This window comes from Brachyhypopomus gauderio, chromosome 3, assembly GCF_052324685.1.
Source record: "Brachyhypopomus gauderio isolate BG-103 chromosome 3, BGAUD_0.2, whole genome shotgun sequence".
NCBI classification, from domain to species: domain Eukaryota; kingdom Metazoa; phylum Chordata; class Actinopteri; order Gymnotiformes; family Hypopomidae; genus Brachyhypopomus; species Brachyhypopomus gauderio.
This window is the reverse complement of record NC_135213.1, coordinates 31,095,324-31,108,403: the sequence shown is the minus strand read 5'-3', so window position 1 is coordinate 31,108,403 and position 13,080 is coordinate 31,095,324. Positions and strand designations below refer to the sequence as shown.

General features: G+C 45.9%; 1 protein-coding gene across 2 annotated transcripts in view; it reads left to right on the top strand.

Moving 5' to 3' along the window:
- The window catches only part of LOC143509160 (tetratricopeptide repeat protein 28-like), a 116,312-nt gene extending 103,899 nt beyond the window's left edge, over positions 1–12,413 (top strand). Inside the window, exons 12-24 of one of the 2 annotated variants that reach the window (XM_076997595.1) lie at positions 741–897; positions 3,351–3,473; positions 4,111–4,255; positions 4,654–4,833; positions 4,951–5,429; positions 5,643–5,890; positions 6,189–6,313; positions 7,053–7,284; positions 7,392–7,468; positions 8,189–8,212; positions 9,058–9,187; positions 9,300–9,407; positions 9,599–12,413. In XM_076997595.1, coding sequence (XP_076853710.1) covers positions 741–897; positions 3,351–3,473; positions 4,111–4,255; positions 4,654–4,833; positions 4,951–5,429; positions 5,643–5,890; positions 6,189–6,313; positions 7,053–7,284; positions 7,392–7,468; positions 8,189–8,212; positions 9,058–9,187; positions 9,300–9,407; positions 9,599–11,235 — 3,665 coding nt within the window. In that variant the 3' untranslated portion in view covers positions 11,236–12,413. The remainder of the gene's footprint in view (positions 1–740; positions 898–3,350; positions 3,474–4,110; positions 4,256–4,653; positions 4,834–4,950; positions 5,430–5,642; positions 5,891–6,188; positions 6,314–7,052; positions 7,285–7,391; positions 7,469–8,188; positions 8,213–9,057; positions 9,188–9,299; positions 9,408–9,598) is intronic. The other variant, XM_076997596.1, reaches the window with a different exon arrangement.
- Positions 12,414–13,080: the final 667 nt, after the last annotated feature.

The following is a 13,080-nucleotide window of genomic DNA, read 5'->3' as shown; positions in this document are numbered from 1 at the left end:
TGTGTGTGTCCATATGTGCAAATGTGCCTATTTCAAAGTAATCCTCTGAACATAATAAATAAATGTGCTTTTTAAATACCAAGACTGTATAAAGTCTATAATGAGAACAAATTGTGATAAATATTACTTCATAGACCAATTACCAGTATACTCAGCCATTAATACATACTTCATAATGGAGACATATATGTTGTAAATTATAATAAATCATCATTAACTGTACACTCAAAACACACTGACTAAGTCGTTAAAGTTAATTAAATTTGATATCACAATCAATAAATATGTATTTATCTTCATGGTTCCGTAGCGCGGACCACATCCTGTGTGTCCTTGTACCCAAGATGGTCCCCCAACACCTGCTCCTTTCGCCTCTCTCTCTTTTTGTCTTTGTGTTCCTCCCTCTTTCAGATCCTGCCCAACGTCCTCCCCTCCCCACACCCCACCCCCCCAACACCAGCCATGCCGGCCAGATGGTGTGCTCCAAGCTCTAATTATGTTTCATTAACTCCTGATTGGTTTATTCACTTACTTCAGCAGATGCTTCCATGCAGCCTTCCTCTCTGTCACACCCTCTTTGTTTACACTCGGTGGAGTATGCTCGTTTGTGTGTGTGTGTGTGTGTGTGTGTGTGTGTGTGTGGGAATGTTAAAAACATTTCTGGTTTAAAAACATCTTTCATTTTAAAATGTGAAATCTTGATGGGTGACCTAAGGGAAAACATCCCTGTCCTTCCTCAGGTATCGTGAAGTTCCACGAGGTCTTCCTAGGTGAAGGGATGTCAGAAGGAGATCCAGACTTCCAAGAGGGTGGAGGAGCAGGTTGTGGAGTCTCCAGTTTGGAGCAGTACATCTGCAGTGCTCGAGAAGCTCTGGGAGTCGAGCCCTGCTACAACAGGTACAGCTAGCAGAGCTCCACCCGGGTCACTGAGTCACACCCCAACTCCAGTGTCCAATCTTTCCACTACACATTCTCTCACATGCCACCAATTGCTCTAATTCTTCACTACGGTCTACGACTATGTGTTTTTGGTTTGCGTTGAGGGGCAAACACTTCTGATTTACCTCATAACAATAGCAGATGAGGACTGAGGTGTGAGGGCTTAAGTAGGTCTGGTTCTACTGAACCATCTGCAGCGTTTCTCTTTCTGCTGTGTAAGAGACCACTGAGCTCTGGGTTTATGCCAAATTGCCTGCAGAATTGCATTTGCTACTCAAGACCAAGTGCAGCGTTCAAGCCTCCCTGCATCTCACTCGTGCCATTCTGATGATGCTCTCACTTCACGGCTTTAAACACATACAGAGCAAAGCACCATTAATAGTAGCTGTGTCACATACACACTGTGATGGACAGGCACTCTGTCAAGAGTTGGTACACACACACAAACACACACACATACAACACACACACACACACACACACACACACACACACACACACACACACACACACACACACACACACGTTTTAACACTCAATGCTTTTTGTTGTTGATTACTTGCAAGAATCTAGCATTTAACTCAAAACACATAGAGTGAATAAGAAGAGCTTTCACATTTTAAGAATAAGAAACGTTAGAAAAGTTAAGATAATAGTTTTTCATTTATGTGTGTTTCAGTTCAGTATTAAAGAAAAAGACTGAAATATCACATTTGCATCAGTATTTGGACCCTTTATGACGTATCTCTGGTGCATCCTACTTAGGATAAGACATTTACCACCTCACTGGAGTCCTACGCCTAACTGAACTGACTGGCTGTAATTAGGAAAGGCAGATACCTGTGTGTGTATATAAGGTCTCACCACTGATGAGATATGTGAGAGTGAAAACCAAGACATGAGGTAGCACTCCACCAGTGAGGCCTTCATGGTAGGGTGTTCAGATGGAAGCTATTCCTCACTAAAAGATTCATTAAAGCATGCTGTGATTTTTCTGAAAGGCGCCTAAACAACTTTCAGAGAAATAAGAAATGAGAAATAAGATCCTGTGGTCTTTGGCCACAATTCCCAGCAGTGTGGATGGATGAAACCGTGCATTGAACATTACCTCATTAAGACTATCCAGTCAGTCAAGCAAAGTGGTGTTAGAATCACGTTGTGGGAATGGTTTCTGTGACAGGGACCGGAATAGTAATCAGGGAAAGATGGATGTAGAAAAAGAGCAATTCTAGCTGAAAACCCTTTTCAGAGTGTGCAAGATCTCAGGCTGGGCAGACAGTTTACATTTGAATGAGGGAACTATCTGAAATGTCCTGAACTAGGAAAGCCCAGTTCAGGAAAACTCAGTGAAGGTCCTGGAGTGTCTGGACCTCCAGTTTCTCTGAAAAGATACTGTTTGAAAATGCCTGGATGTGGCTGTGCACACTCCCCATCCTGCCTGGCTTAGCTTGAAAGAGTCAAGAAGAATGAGAGAAACGTCCAACAGAAAGGTGAGCCAAGCTTGAAGGTGTCTTAGCTGCCATAGGCACTTCAGCCAAAATGAAATGCAGGATGTGGACACTTATGTAAATACATGATTTCTGTTTTTATACATTTATAATACATTCAAAAAATCTGCTTTTGCTTTGCTGTTATGGAGTACTGATTGTTGATTCATGAGAAACCATTTTAGATGAGCCTGAGACATACTAAAATGTGGAAACCGTGTTAGGGTCTGAAACTTTCTGTATGCACTAAATAAAACTGCAGCATGAGAGAGAGAGAGAGAGAGAGAGAGAGAGAGAGAGAGAGAGAGAGAGAGAGAGAGAGAGAGAGAGAGAGAGAGAGAGAATTGAGAGTGTTGTGTGTGTTTTGAGCAGCTGATGTATGACTTCATCTTTTTAATGGTTGGGTAGATCTGACAGGAAAGACTGTGAGTGAAAGAGAGAGATGTTTTACGCTGGTTCTCAAGTCTGAAGTGCAGTAGTGGTGATGCAGGCAGGCACAGTTTGCTGCCATCCCATGCTGACTAGCTTAGATCGAAATCACAGTGTGAAATGGAGAATTTTATTCACCCACTGTTCTTCTGAGCCTTTTAGCTGGAGAGAGAGAAAGAAATGGCAAGAGTGGGTTGTAAAATTAAGCCAGAGTGTTGAGAAAGAAGTTCACTTGGACCGAGTAAATCCAGGGTTTAAGACGTGAAACGTAGTGGGAGATCTTTGCAGAGTCACACTGGTGTTTATGATACTTCATAAAGACTCATGATCTAGCCCCATTTCCAAAGCTGCTTCTGCGTCAAATAAAACATGCATTCTTTATATATGTGCAATGGATTTGCAATTATAAACGTTAGCAAGGAGCCCTTGTAAATGTGTTTTGTTCTTTCCCCGTTCCCTCTGTCTCTGTGTGTCTGGGTCTTCATCGGCCTCCAGAGGAACCTCTGGCAGTGACACAGGGAGTGAAGCAGGCGATCTCCTCGACCAACAGTTTGAGGAGCTCAGCAACAAAACCTCTGGCTTTCTGCGCATGGTGTCCAGAAACAACCAACTCAACAGGTGAGGGTTCCACATTCCCTGTGTGTGCGGTGCGTACATCTGAATGTTTACTGTGCAGATTCCCTTCATTTAAACCCCCATTTGCCCTCCCCCGAGAGGTCTTTTCCCTTCAAGCTCAGGTCTGGGAGCTTGAGGGCTCTGTGTCGTGTCTTAGCTGCCCTCAGGACAGCACTCTTCTGATTGGAGATCTTGGGTGTTATTCCTGGGAGTCATTCTCCCAATTTGGGGGTCAGAGCCTCATGGGAACCACTGTTACTTTATTACCTTATTATGTTCACCTTTCACATCCTCACCTTCCACCTTCCACACACACACACACACACACACACACACACACACACACACACACACACACACACACACACACACACACACACACACACTCAAAGACTCTCAGGCCTATGTATAATCCTTTTATTAAGAGAATAAATCCCAACAGTAAGTGAGATGATGTGAAATTAATCCTCCCTAATTAATCTTCAGTAATGAGAAACAGTTTTGGCTCACTTTTAATCTGAAAGGATTTTTCTAGAATGTAAGCCGTCTGAATGTATGTGGAAATTTGTAGCCCTACACTACCATCTTGTGGTCATCTTGTGTTTTGACAGATTCTTCTTTTTGTGCCTGGCATTTGCAGGAGTTGCCCAAGTATGACCAGTTTGTTCAGTAACCCAATGTCTCCGGTCAAAGATGTCCAGTCCACGCCCCATCGTGCCAGTGGTGCCCCCAATAAACCTCCATTACGGACCCTGTACGACCTCCTCATCGGTCCCATGGAGGGGGTGTGTGCTTATCTTCATTCTTGCCCATTTTACCGATCTGTGTTGTTACATTTGCTACATTAATGCAAATCTGGTCAGTGGGCCACAAACACTGATACATCAGTCTCAATCAAACAATGGTAGTGTGACTGAGCATATCTTTACATCTTCCAGTTAATAAATGCTTGATCTATTTTGCACAGTATCTACCATTCACGATTTCACTCACTCACTGCACCAGCCATGGTGTGTTGCACATTGGGTCATGTATTTATAATCTGCATTAAAGGTTTTTATTATATAATTATGTTCAAATTTATGCATTTGAATATTTATAGCTTTTTTTTATCATTTTCGTCAGTTCAAATAAGAAACCGTCTCTCTCTCTCTCTCTCTCTCTCTCTCTCTTTCTCTCTCAGGGTCTGATGCACTCCACTGGAACAGTGGGCAGACATAGGCAGCTGGTTCTGGTTCTGGAGGGGGAGCTCTATCTCGTCCCCTTTGCCCTCCTGAAGGGCAGCTCCTCTAACGAGTATCTGTATGAGCGCTTCAGCCTCCTCGCTGTGCCCTCCCTGCACAGCCTGACGGGCAGTGCCAAGGTGAGCCCCGTCCACATCGGACGTTTGCGCCAGCGGCCGTCACCTAGCACGCTCTCGTTTAGACGTGTGGGATAACCGCTCCTCTTACACCTGTCACGTGTCATTTCCTCCACCAAGGCCACGCCTCGTCGGCCCGCTGCCCCGCCCTGCGGTGCCCTCGGCATGGCGGCGGTCGTGGGGAACCCCCTCCTCCCGCCCGACGCCATGGACCGCTGGCTGTGGGGCCCCACGCCCTCCGCGGAGGAAGAGGCCCTCGCCGTGGCGGAGCTGCTGGGATGCCAGGCGCTCACGGGCGCCGATGCCACCAAGGAGCGGGTGCTGAGCGCCCTGGCTCGGGCCGAGTGCGCCCACTTCGCCACGCACGTCTCCTGGAGACTGGCGGCCTTGGTGTTGGCTCCCGGCCAGCACGACGGGAGCGCGGGAGACGGAGGAAGAGGAGCGGGAGGGAGGAAGGGCTCGTTCGGAAGCAGCTGCACGCTTCCCGACGATCGGAGCGACGTGGAGAGCGCGTGTGACGCGCCGTCTCTGCAGGAGCTGCTGCTGACAGCGGCGGACATATTGGATTTGAGGCTGCCGGTTAAACTGGTGGTGCTGGGGTAAGAACAGACGTGACGGGGCAAACGTTCTTCACCGCTACAGGGCAACAGAATGTTTTTTTCTTTTTATTTGTAGGTGGAAACATCCGTGAGAAGGTCTTTTAGCATGGGGGAATGAATGTAATTCATCAGGGAATGAGGACTGCAAGAAAGATCTTAAAAATGAAAGCTGAAAAATGGTCTTACTGGGTGTTATCCATCATTTCATCACAGCTCCCACCAGGAGTCGAGCAGCAGGGCCACGGCGGATGGTATGGTGGGTCTGACGAGGGCCTTCCTGGCTGCTGGCGTCCACTGTGTGCTGGTGTCCCTGTGGCCCGTGCCTGGAGCTGCTTCCAAAGTGTTTGTTCAGGCCTTCTACACGGCCCTGCTCAACGGGGCCAAAGCCAGCGTGGCCCTCACTGAAGCCATGAAGAGTGTTCAGAGCAGCCCACAGTTCTCCCATCCTTCTAACTGGGCAGGTCCGTGTCAGAACCATGTTATCCACAATTCACTGCTAAACGCATAAAGGGGAACTATACAGATAAGTGCTGTTGTGACTGTATATTGTGACTGTAAAAACTAGCTAGAGTAGAATTATGTTAGTGCCCCTGTGACTGTATGTGTAAATCAGGTTTACAAAAGTTTAAGTTTGGAAAAAATACCTTAGCAAGTTATCTATTTTAGATGCAGTATGTAGCATCGGTAAAGATGTTTTTGGCATTGGACATTGAGTTTATTCATCAGCGTTGCACTTTTCTGTGTGGTTTTGTCTCTCAGGCTTCATGCTGATTGGGAGTGATGTGAAACTGAACAGCCCCTCGTCTCTGATTGGCCAGGCTCTCTCTGAAATTCTGCAGTATCCAGACAAGGCCAGAGATGCCCTGAGGGTCCTACTGCACCTGGTGAGACATAAGCACGCACACACACACACGCACGCACGCACGCACACACACACACACACACACACACACACACACACACACACACACAGAGGCATAGTGGGGAATGTAGATATCTGGTAATGACAAGAGGCACGTGTGAATACTGGTGAAACCTCTTTAGTGTGCTCTACAGGTGTCACCAATTACCTCAAACATTCTTTTAAAGAAGCGTTGTTTCCTGTGGCTGTCGCCTCACAGCAAGGCGGTCTGGGTTCGATTCCCGGTCCAGGCTGCTCTGTGTGGAGTTTGCATGTTCTCCCTGTGCTTACCTTGTTTTTCTCCGGGTTCTCCGGTTGCCCCCCACAGTCCAAAGACATGCGTGTCACATGCGGTCACTCTAAATTGCCCATAGGTGTGAATGTGTGCGTGTGTGTTGGCCATGTGGCGGACTGGCGACCAGTCCATGGTGTACCCCGCCTTCACCCCAAGGTGCTGGGATTGGCTCCAGCCCCGCCACGATATAGCGGTATAAATAATGGATGGATGGGTGGATGGATGGATGGATGGATGGATGGATGGATGGATGGGTGGATGGATGGATGGGTGGATGGATGGATGGATGGATGGATGGATGGATGGATGGATGGATGGGTGGATGGATGGATGGATGGATGGATGGATGGATGTTTCCTGTGCACAAGTCCAGGCACTATGGCAGTTAATTGCATCTATCTCTCTTCCTCTTCCCTTGCTCCCTCAGGTAGAGAAGTCTCTGCAGCGCATTCAGAGCGGCCAGCGTAACCCCATGTATACGTCCCAGCAGAGCGTGGAGAACAAAGTGGGGGGTGTCCCGGGGTGGCAGGCCCTGCTGACCGCCGTGGGCTTCCGGCTGGACCTGGCCGCCTCGGCTGTCCCCGCATCCGTCTTCTTCCCCACCAGCGACCCGGGAGAGCGGCTACAGCAGTGCAGCTCCATTCTGCAGTCCCTGCTAGGTCCAGAGTTCCCTAACGTCTGACCCCAGACTGTTTTTATTTACTGATGCAGCACGCTGAAGGTTAGACAGCTGATCCTAAATCAGTGGTTCCTGTTTTCATTACAGGTCTTCCACCACAAGCTCTGCAAGCACTTTGCAAAGTCGTTAGTGCTTCTGAGGCAGGAGAGCAGCTTATTAATAAGGTGAGTTTCTGTAGATACGTTTTTTAAACAGGTTTTACTGAGCTCAGCTGTTAGGCCTCTGGGTAATGGCTTTCTGTCAATACAGAGAACACACTCTTTCAGTAGTTTTTCTCACTACTGTACATTTCTATTCAAAATGGAATACAACCATGAAGTCCTTTTTTGTTAATTTACCATAATTCAGGGTGTTGTGCTGTTCAGGGCGTGGTGCTGTTCAGGGTGTTGTGCTGTTCAGGGCGTGGTGCTCTTCAGGGCGTGATGCTGTTCAGGGCGTGGTGCTGTTCAGAATGTGGTGCTGTTCATGGCGTGGTGCTGTTCAGGGCGTGGTGCTCTTCAGGGCGTGATGCTGTTCAGGGCGTGGTGCTGTTCATGGCGTGGTGCTGTTCAGAATGTGGTGCTGTTCATGGCGTGGTGCTGTTCAGAATGTGGTGCTGTTCAGGGCGTGGTGCTGTTCAGGGCGTAGTGATTAAAAAGGCTGATTTAGTCCTGAATAATTAATTTGACTGCAAAATCAGTCATTGCAGTACATCCAGTGACAGTGGTCTACATGTTTATCCTATTAAAACCTTTTCTTGTTTTTTTCTTAGTTTGATGTTTACACTACCCAATTCTGGTTTATGTGCAGTAGTATGTGTGCTGCTATGATAATAAATGTGCTGTAGACAAGGTCTTTGCTTTTAATTGCACCCTCTGTCTATCTCCCTGTCTTCCTGACTGTAGGCTGTAAAGAACATTGTTGGAATGGTAAGTGGTCTCTCTTTATCCCTAGAAATGCCCTTGGAGCTGATTTAACTAGTTTTTCTTCATTTCTTTTTGAAATACATGCCTGCCTTACAACCAGTAAATTAAACCTACATCTCAGCACTTTTAGAATTTTACACTGCTTTCTGAGCTGACATAATGAAGTCATATTTATTTTAAGATGTCTGCCTAGATTTTGAATCTTTGAGTTTTAGATCTAATATAAACTTATAGTATAATATAAAAATAGATAATATAAAATAATATAACATAACATAATATAATACAAAAGAGAGAGCGGTGTGAACACAGCACATTTAATACACGCAACAATGCAACACATGACATATTCTCCATGACACATACAAACACATACCAAGACCGACAACAAGGAACGTCTCATGCAGGTTTATATACATATACTAATAAGGGTAAAAACAAGAGACAGGTGAAACACACTAACATAGGACTGTGGCACAAACACGCATACAGTGGACCGTACCAAGGGCAGCCGGACATTGGGGGGTGGGGGGGGGGGGTGTTTATGTTGTCCAACTGCAAGTGAACACAGAGATGTGTGCAAAAATTAGGGATTCAGATTGTAACAGTTTGAATGTGAGTCAACAGCAGGATGCACAATTAAATGTTATGAGGGACTGTGTTAAAAAGAAAACAAATGTGATGCAATATAGAAAGATAAAGATATATGTGTTTTCTGTGTTTTCTTAACGGAAGAAACTTTTTTGATGGCAAAGAGCTTCAAATTAAAAGCCCTTCCTCGGGCATCACTTAAACATGTATTGTTTGCATTACGTGTCACTCATCTCTGGTCTTGTTGCCACACGCAGCTCCATCAAGTCCTGGTTCAGCTGCAGGCGGGAGAGAAGGAGCAGGACTACTCCTTGTTCCCCATCCAGGGGTCTATAAGTGTCCAGCTGTGGCGTCTGCCAGGATGCCATGAGTTTCTTGCAGCACTGGGTGAGTTCTTTTCTCCTGGTCATTGGAGAAACACGCTGATGTGCTTGCAGAACGTTTTTTGAACGTTGTCTTTAACAAACGAAACGATGTGTCATTGGTTGCACATATTCAGGGTTTGATCTGTGCGAAGTGGGACAGGAAGACGTGGTTCTGAAGACAGGAAAGCAGGCGACCCGTCGCACCATGCACTTTGCCCTACAGGCTCTGATGGCCGTCTTTGGTAAGAACAACACTGCAACCCCACAAGTGTCAGGGTTATAGTACTGTTGTTAAATCTGCATCCCTTCAGCGAGACATGTGTCCTGTTTGATGTTTCTACATGGCCCTTGTAACTTTCAGAGTTTGTAATGGTATAGCTTTATTTTCCACCTGCTTACTTACTGCCATGCTTCCCTGATCACTCTGTCCTAGACTCAACAGAACTTCCCAAGCGTCTCAGCCTAGACAGCTCATCGTCCCTGGAGTCGCTCGCCTCCGCCCAGTCTGTCTCCAACCCTCTGCCTCTTGGCTATCCCAGCCTGCCCTTCTCTCCCCACTGCCCTGACAGCATGGCCTCAGATGCCATATCTGTCTATAGCTTAAGTTCTATTGCTTCTTCCATGAGCTTTGTGTCCAAGTCTGAGAGTGACTTTCTGGGCCACAGACGTGGTGGTGGTTTGACTTCCTCCCTCTCCACTAATAAGCACCCACATGGTGTTTGTCACAGTCGCTCCTCACCTCACGGTTCAATGATGACCTCTGCCATGGGGGTACGAGGAGATGAGGAGGAATATGAGGGTTACTCCATTATTAGCAACGAGCCACTGAGTGGCCATTGTGACTCGCTACCTCTGCCACGGGGTCACGGTCAGAGGCACCGCCCCTGCCATGGTGGGAGGAGCGGTATTGGTGGACACGCCTCCAACTCAAGCACAGGCCAAGAGTACAAAGTGTCAATTTCCTCTAAAGGAAGTGTCAGCACTCCCACCTCTCCGCTCAAGACAAACCTGATTCCCAGTCCACATTCCTCTTTCCAGAAGGTTGGGAGAGTAAGTTCGGACACTGGTGAATCTGACCAGTCGAGCACCGAGACTGACAGCACAGTCAGGTCCCAGGAACAGAAGCCAGTTTTGGCATCTCTGGATCCTCAGGAACTTGCCAAGAAGATTTTGGAGGAGACGCAGAGCCACCTGAAGGCTCTAGGGAGCAGGCAGAGAGGAGATGCCCAGGGCACCTCCGTCCCTGTCTCCACATCCCCCCTGAGCACCTGCTCGGCTTTCCGCTCGTCGGAGACTAGTGCATTTAGCCGACCTGGGAGCAGCACCAGCATTCGAGATCCCTCCACCCACACCACACCCCCCTCCACCCGCCCCAAACCCTTCTCCACCCGTCCCAAACCTCCCTCCCGCTCTTCCTCCCTCCAGAAGATCAGCTCTGGGTACAGTAGCCCCACCACCTCAGATACCTCTATGAAAGACGGTGGACACCCCTCACCCACACTGGACAATGTTACCCAGTTCAAGCTCAAGTACCCACTTTATAGTTCTCACACGTCTTGCTCTCCAAGTAACGTGTCCCCGGCTGTCAGCACTCCATCCCCGGCCCTGTCCTACTCCTCCACGGGCTCCACCGGATCAGGCCCAACGGACGCTGTGGACCTCGATCGCTTGAGAAGAGTTGTAATAGATGAGAAGGGTCAAGCGGTTCAGAGCGTCAAGACCTTCTGGTCTCATTCTGCAGCCCAGCAGCAACAACACACTGGTCCACTAAAGGCACTTCGAGGTCCAGTGGTGTCGGCTAAGAAAGACGTGCTCAGCCTGCTTAACCTATCACCGCGTCACTGCTCTCCTGGAGACGGCCACGAGGTTGCGGAACTTTTGGAGGTGGGTCATCAGTCTCTGGAAAGGGGACAAAGTCATGGGCATTGTGGTTCTAAAGCTCAGCAGACTGCAGCATCACCCTCCATTTCAACCCAAAGCAGCCCGAGCAGTCGGTCTGCACACTTACCCACCGGTAATGGCTACAAGCTCCTTTCGGCTGGCAGGTTCTTCCCTTCATCCAAATGTTGATGCTTTTGTGGGAATCTTCTACACAACCTTTTCATGACTGCTTGCATGGGACTCCTGTAGGACACTTTTTTGACCATCTTGAGTTTGAAAATGTTCATACTCTTGTGAACCAAACGGATCTGTAACCTGTCTGGGGACTTTGAAATATAATTAATATATTTGGTGCTTCTGCCCTCAGCCACCACTGTGTATTTGAGACAGAAGACCTTATACTGTGCATATGAGTCAGGAACACTTCATTTTTGTGAGGGTCAAACAGATCTCACTACAGACTGTTTTATTCTATTTGATTTCTACATAATATATTTGTATTGTTTATTATGATCGTTATTATTGATTGTTATTGTTATTATGTTTTGTAATTTAAATCAAGTGTTTCAGTCAGTATTACACATTTTTATAATTAAAAAAGATGAAATCTTGTGGAAATGGAGGATGGGGACTGAATTTCATATTTTATTGAAATTGCAGACATTCGACCTCATGTCTGTGTTAATTGTCTCCTCCAAAGCATGGCTTCTTTTGCTATTCATTCACGTACCACTTAAGACTTTTTAGCCACATGTTTTGAGAAGCATTACTACTTACAACTCTGTGTCATTTACCAGGAGCTGTTTTAATAAAAAAAATAGGTCTTCCACTGTGTGTCTTTGCTTTTTACTGTTATGTTTACAAATGAAAAATGTACTGTTATATTTTAAAATTGCCAGATTTTTAACAAAAATGCTGTAAATGAGCTCACAATCCTAACCATAACACACATCATGGTCACAGAGTTGAGAGTGGTCTGCCATTTACAATATCCAGTCATCAGAGATCCTCTGGTCAGTAACTGACCGCTGTTGGTCGGCAATATTTGGCATGGTCACATATGTGCAAGAGCCTGTTTTAGTAAACCTATGTAGTCACACAATCCTCATAAATATCATATTTAGTTTCACAATGTATTTTTATTTATCTCTCTGTATTTATTTGTGCATATTTTCTGCTTTTAAAACTAACATATTTTGTTCTATTTCACAAAATTGTTACATTTTCTCTGCATATATATATATATAATATCTTGTTCACTGATAACCCTTTATTGCTTTCTTACTACATAACACAGAACTGTCTAAATTAATCCAAAAATAATCAGGCTGAGAATTGGGATCAAATCTGTACTGAAAGTCAAGAATCATGTATTATAATAAATATTTATGATCAAAGGAGTGAGCCTACATCCGCATACACTAAAGCATACATCAGACCACAGCCGGAGTGGCGAATCGGGAGATTCGGGAGGATTCCCGATGGGCCGGCTTGTGTCAATCTCTAGTTTGGGCCGATTGGGAGGGAAAATAATTTTGGGCTGGATTTGGACATGAATCTCCCGGACTGGAAAAGTGGCCCACTCCAGCTCTGCATCAGACCAACATTTCTTTCACATACTAACTACATCTGCACATGATTGTAGAATCTCCAGTGTTTATCTTATAAATTAGACCTTATTGGACATGTTTTTATTTTAAGGCAAAAATTTGATCCTTCTCTAGTCTGTGTCCTACAGAGGAAACAGCTCTGTAGGAACGTAATGGAGTGTAGCTCTATAGGGGCAGTTTTCTTTGTCCTTTAAAGAATTGCAATCATAGTGCTCATATTAGTGCTCATAGACACTATATTGTTAAATTAAACAAATATTGAACGGTTGCTATTAACATTCATGCTAGACCACGTTTAGGAAGATCTACAATAGTTCACTGTTCTCCATACTACAATTTAAAACAAATAAATAGATTAAAAACTAAATTAATCTAAAGTCAATGAAAAACTTTTTCCTACGCTTTCTATTATGTTTTGGGCCAG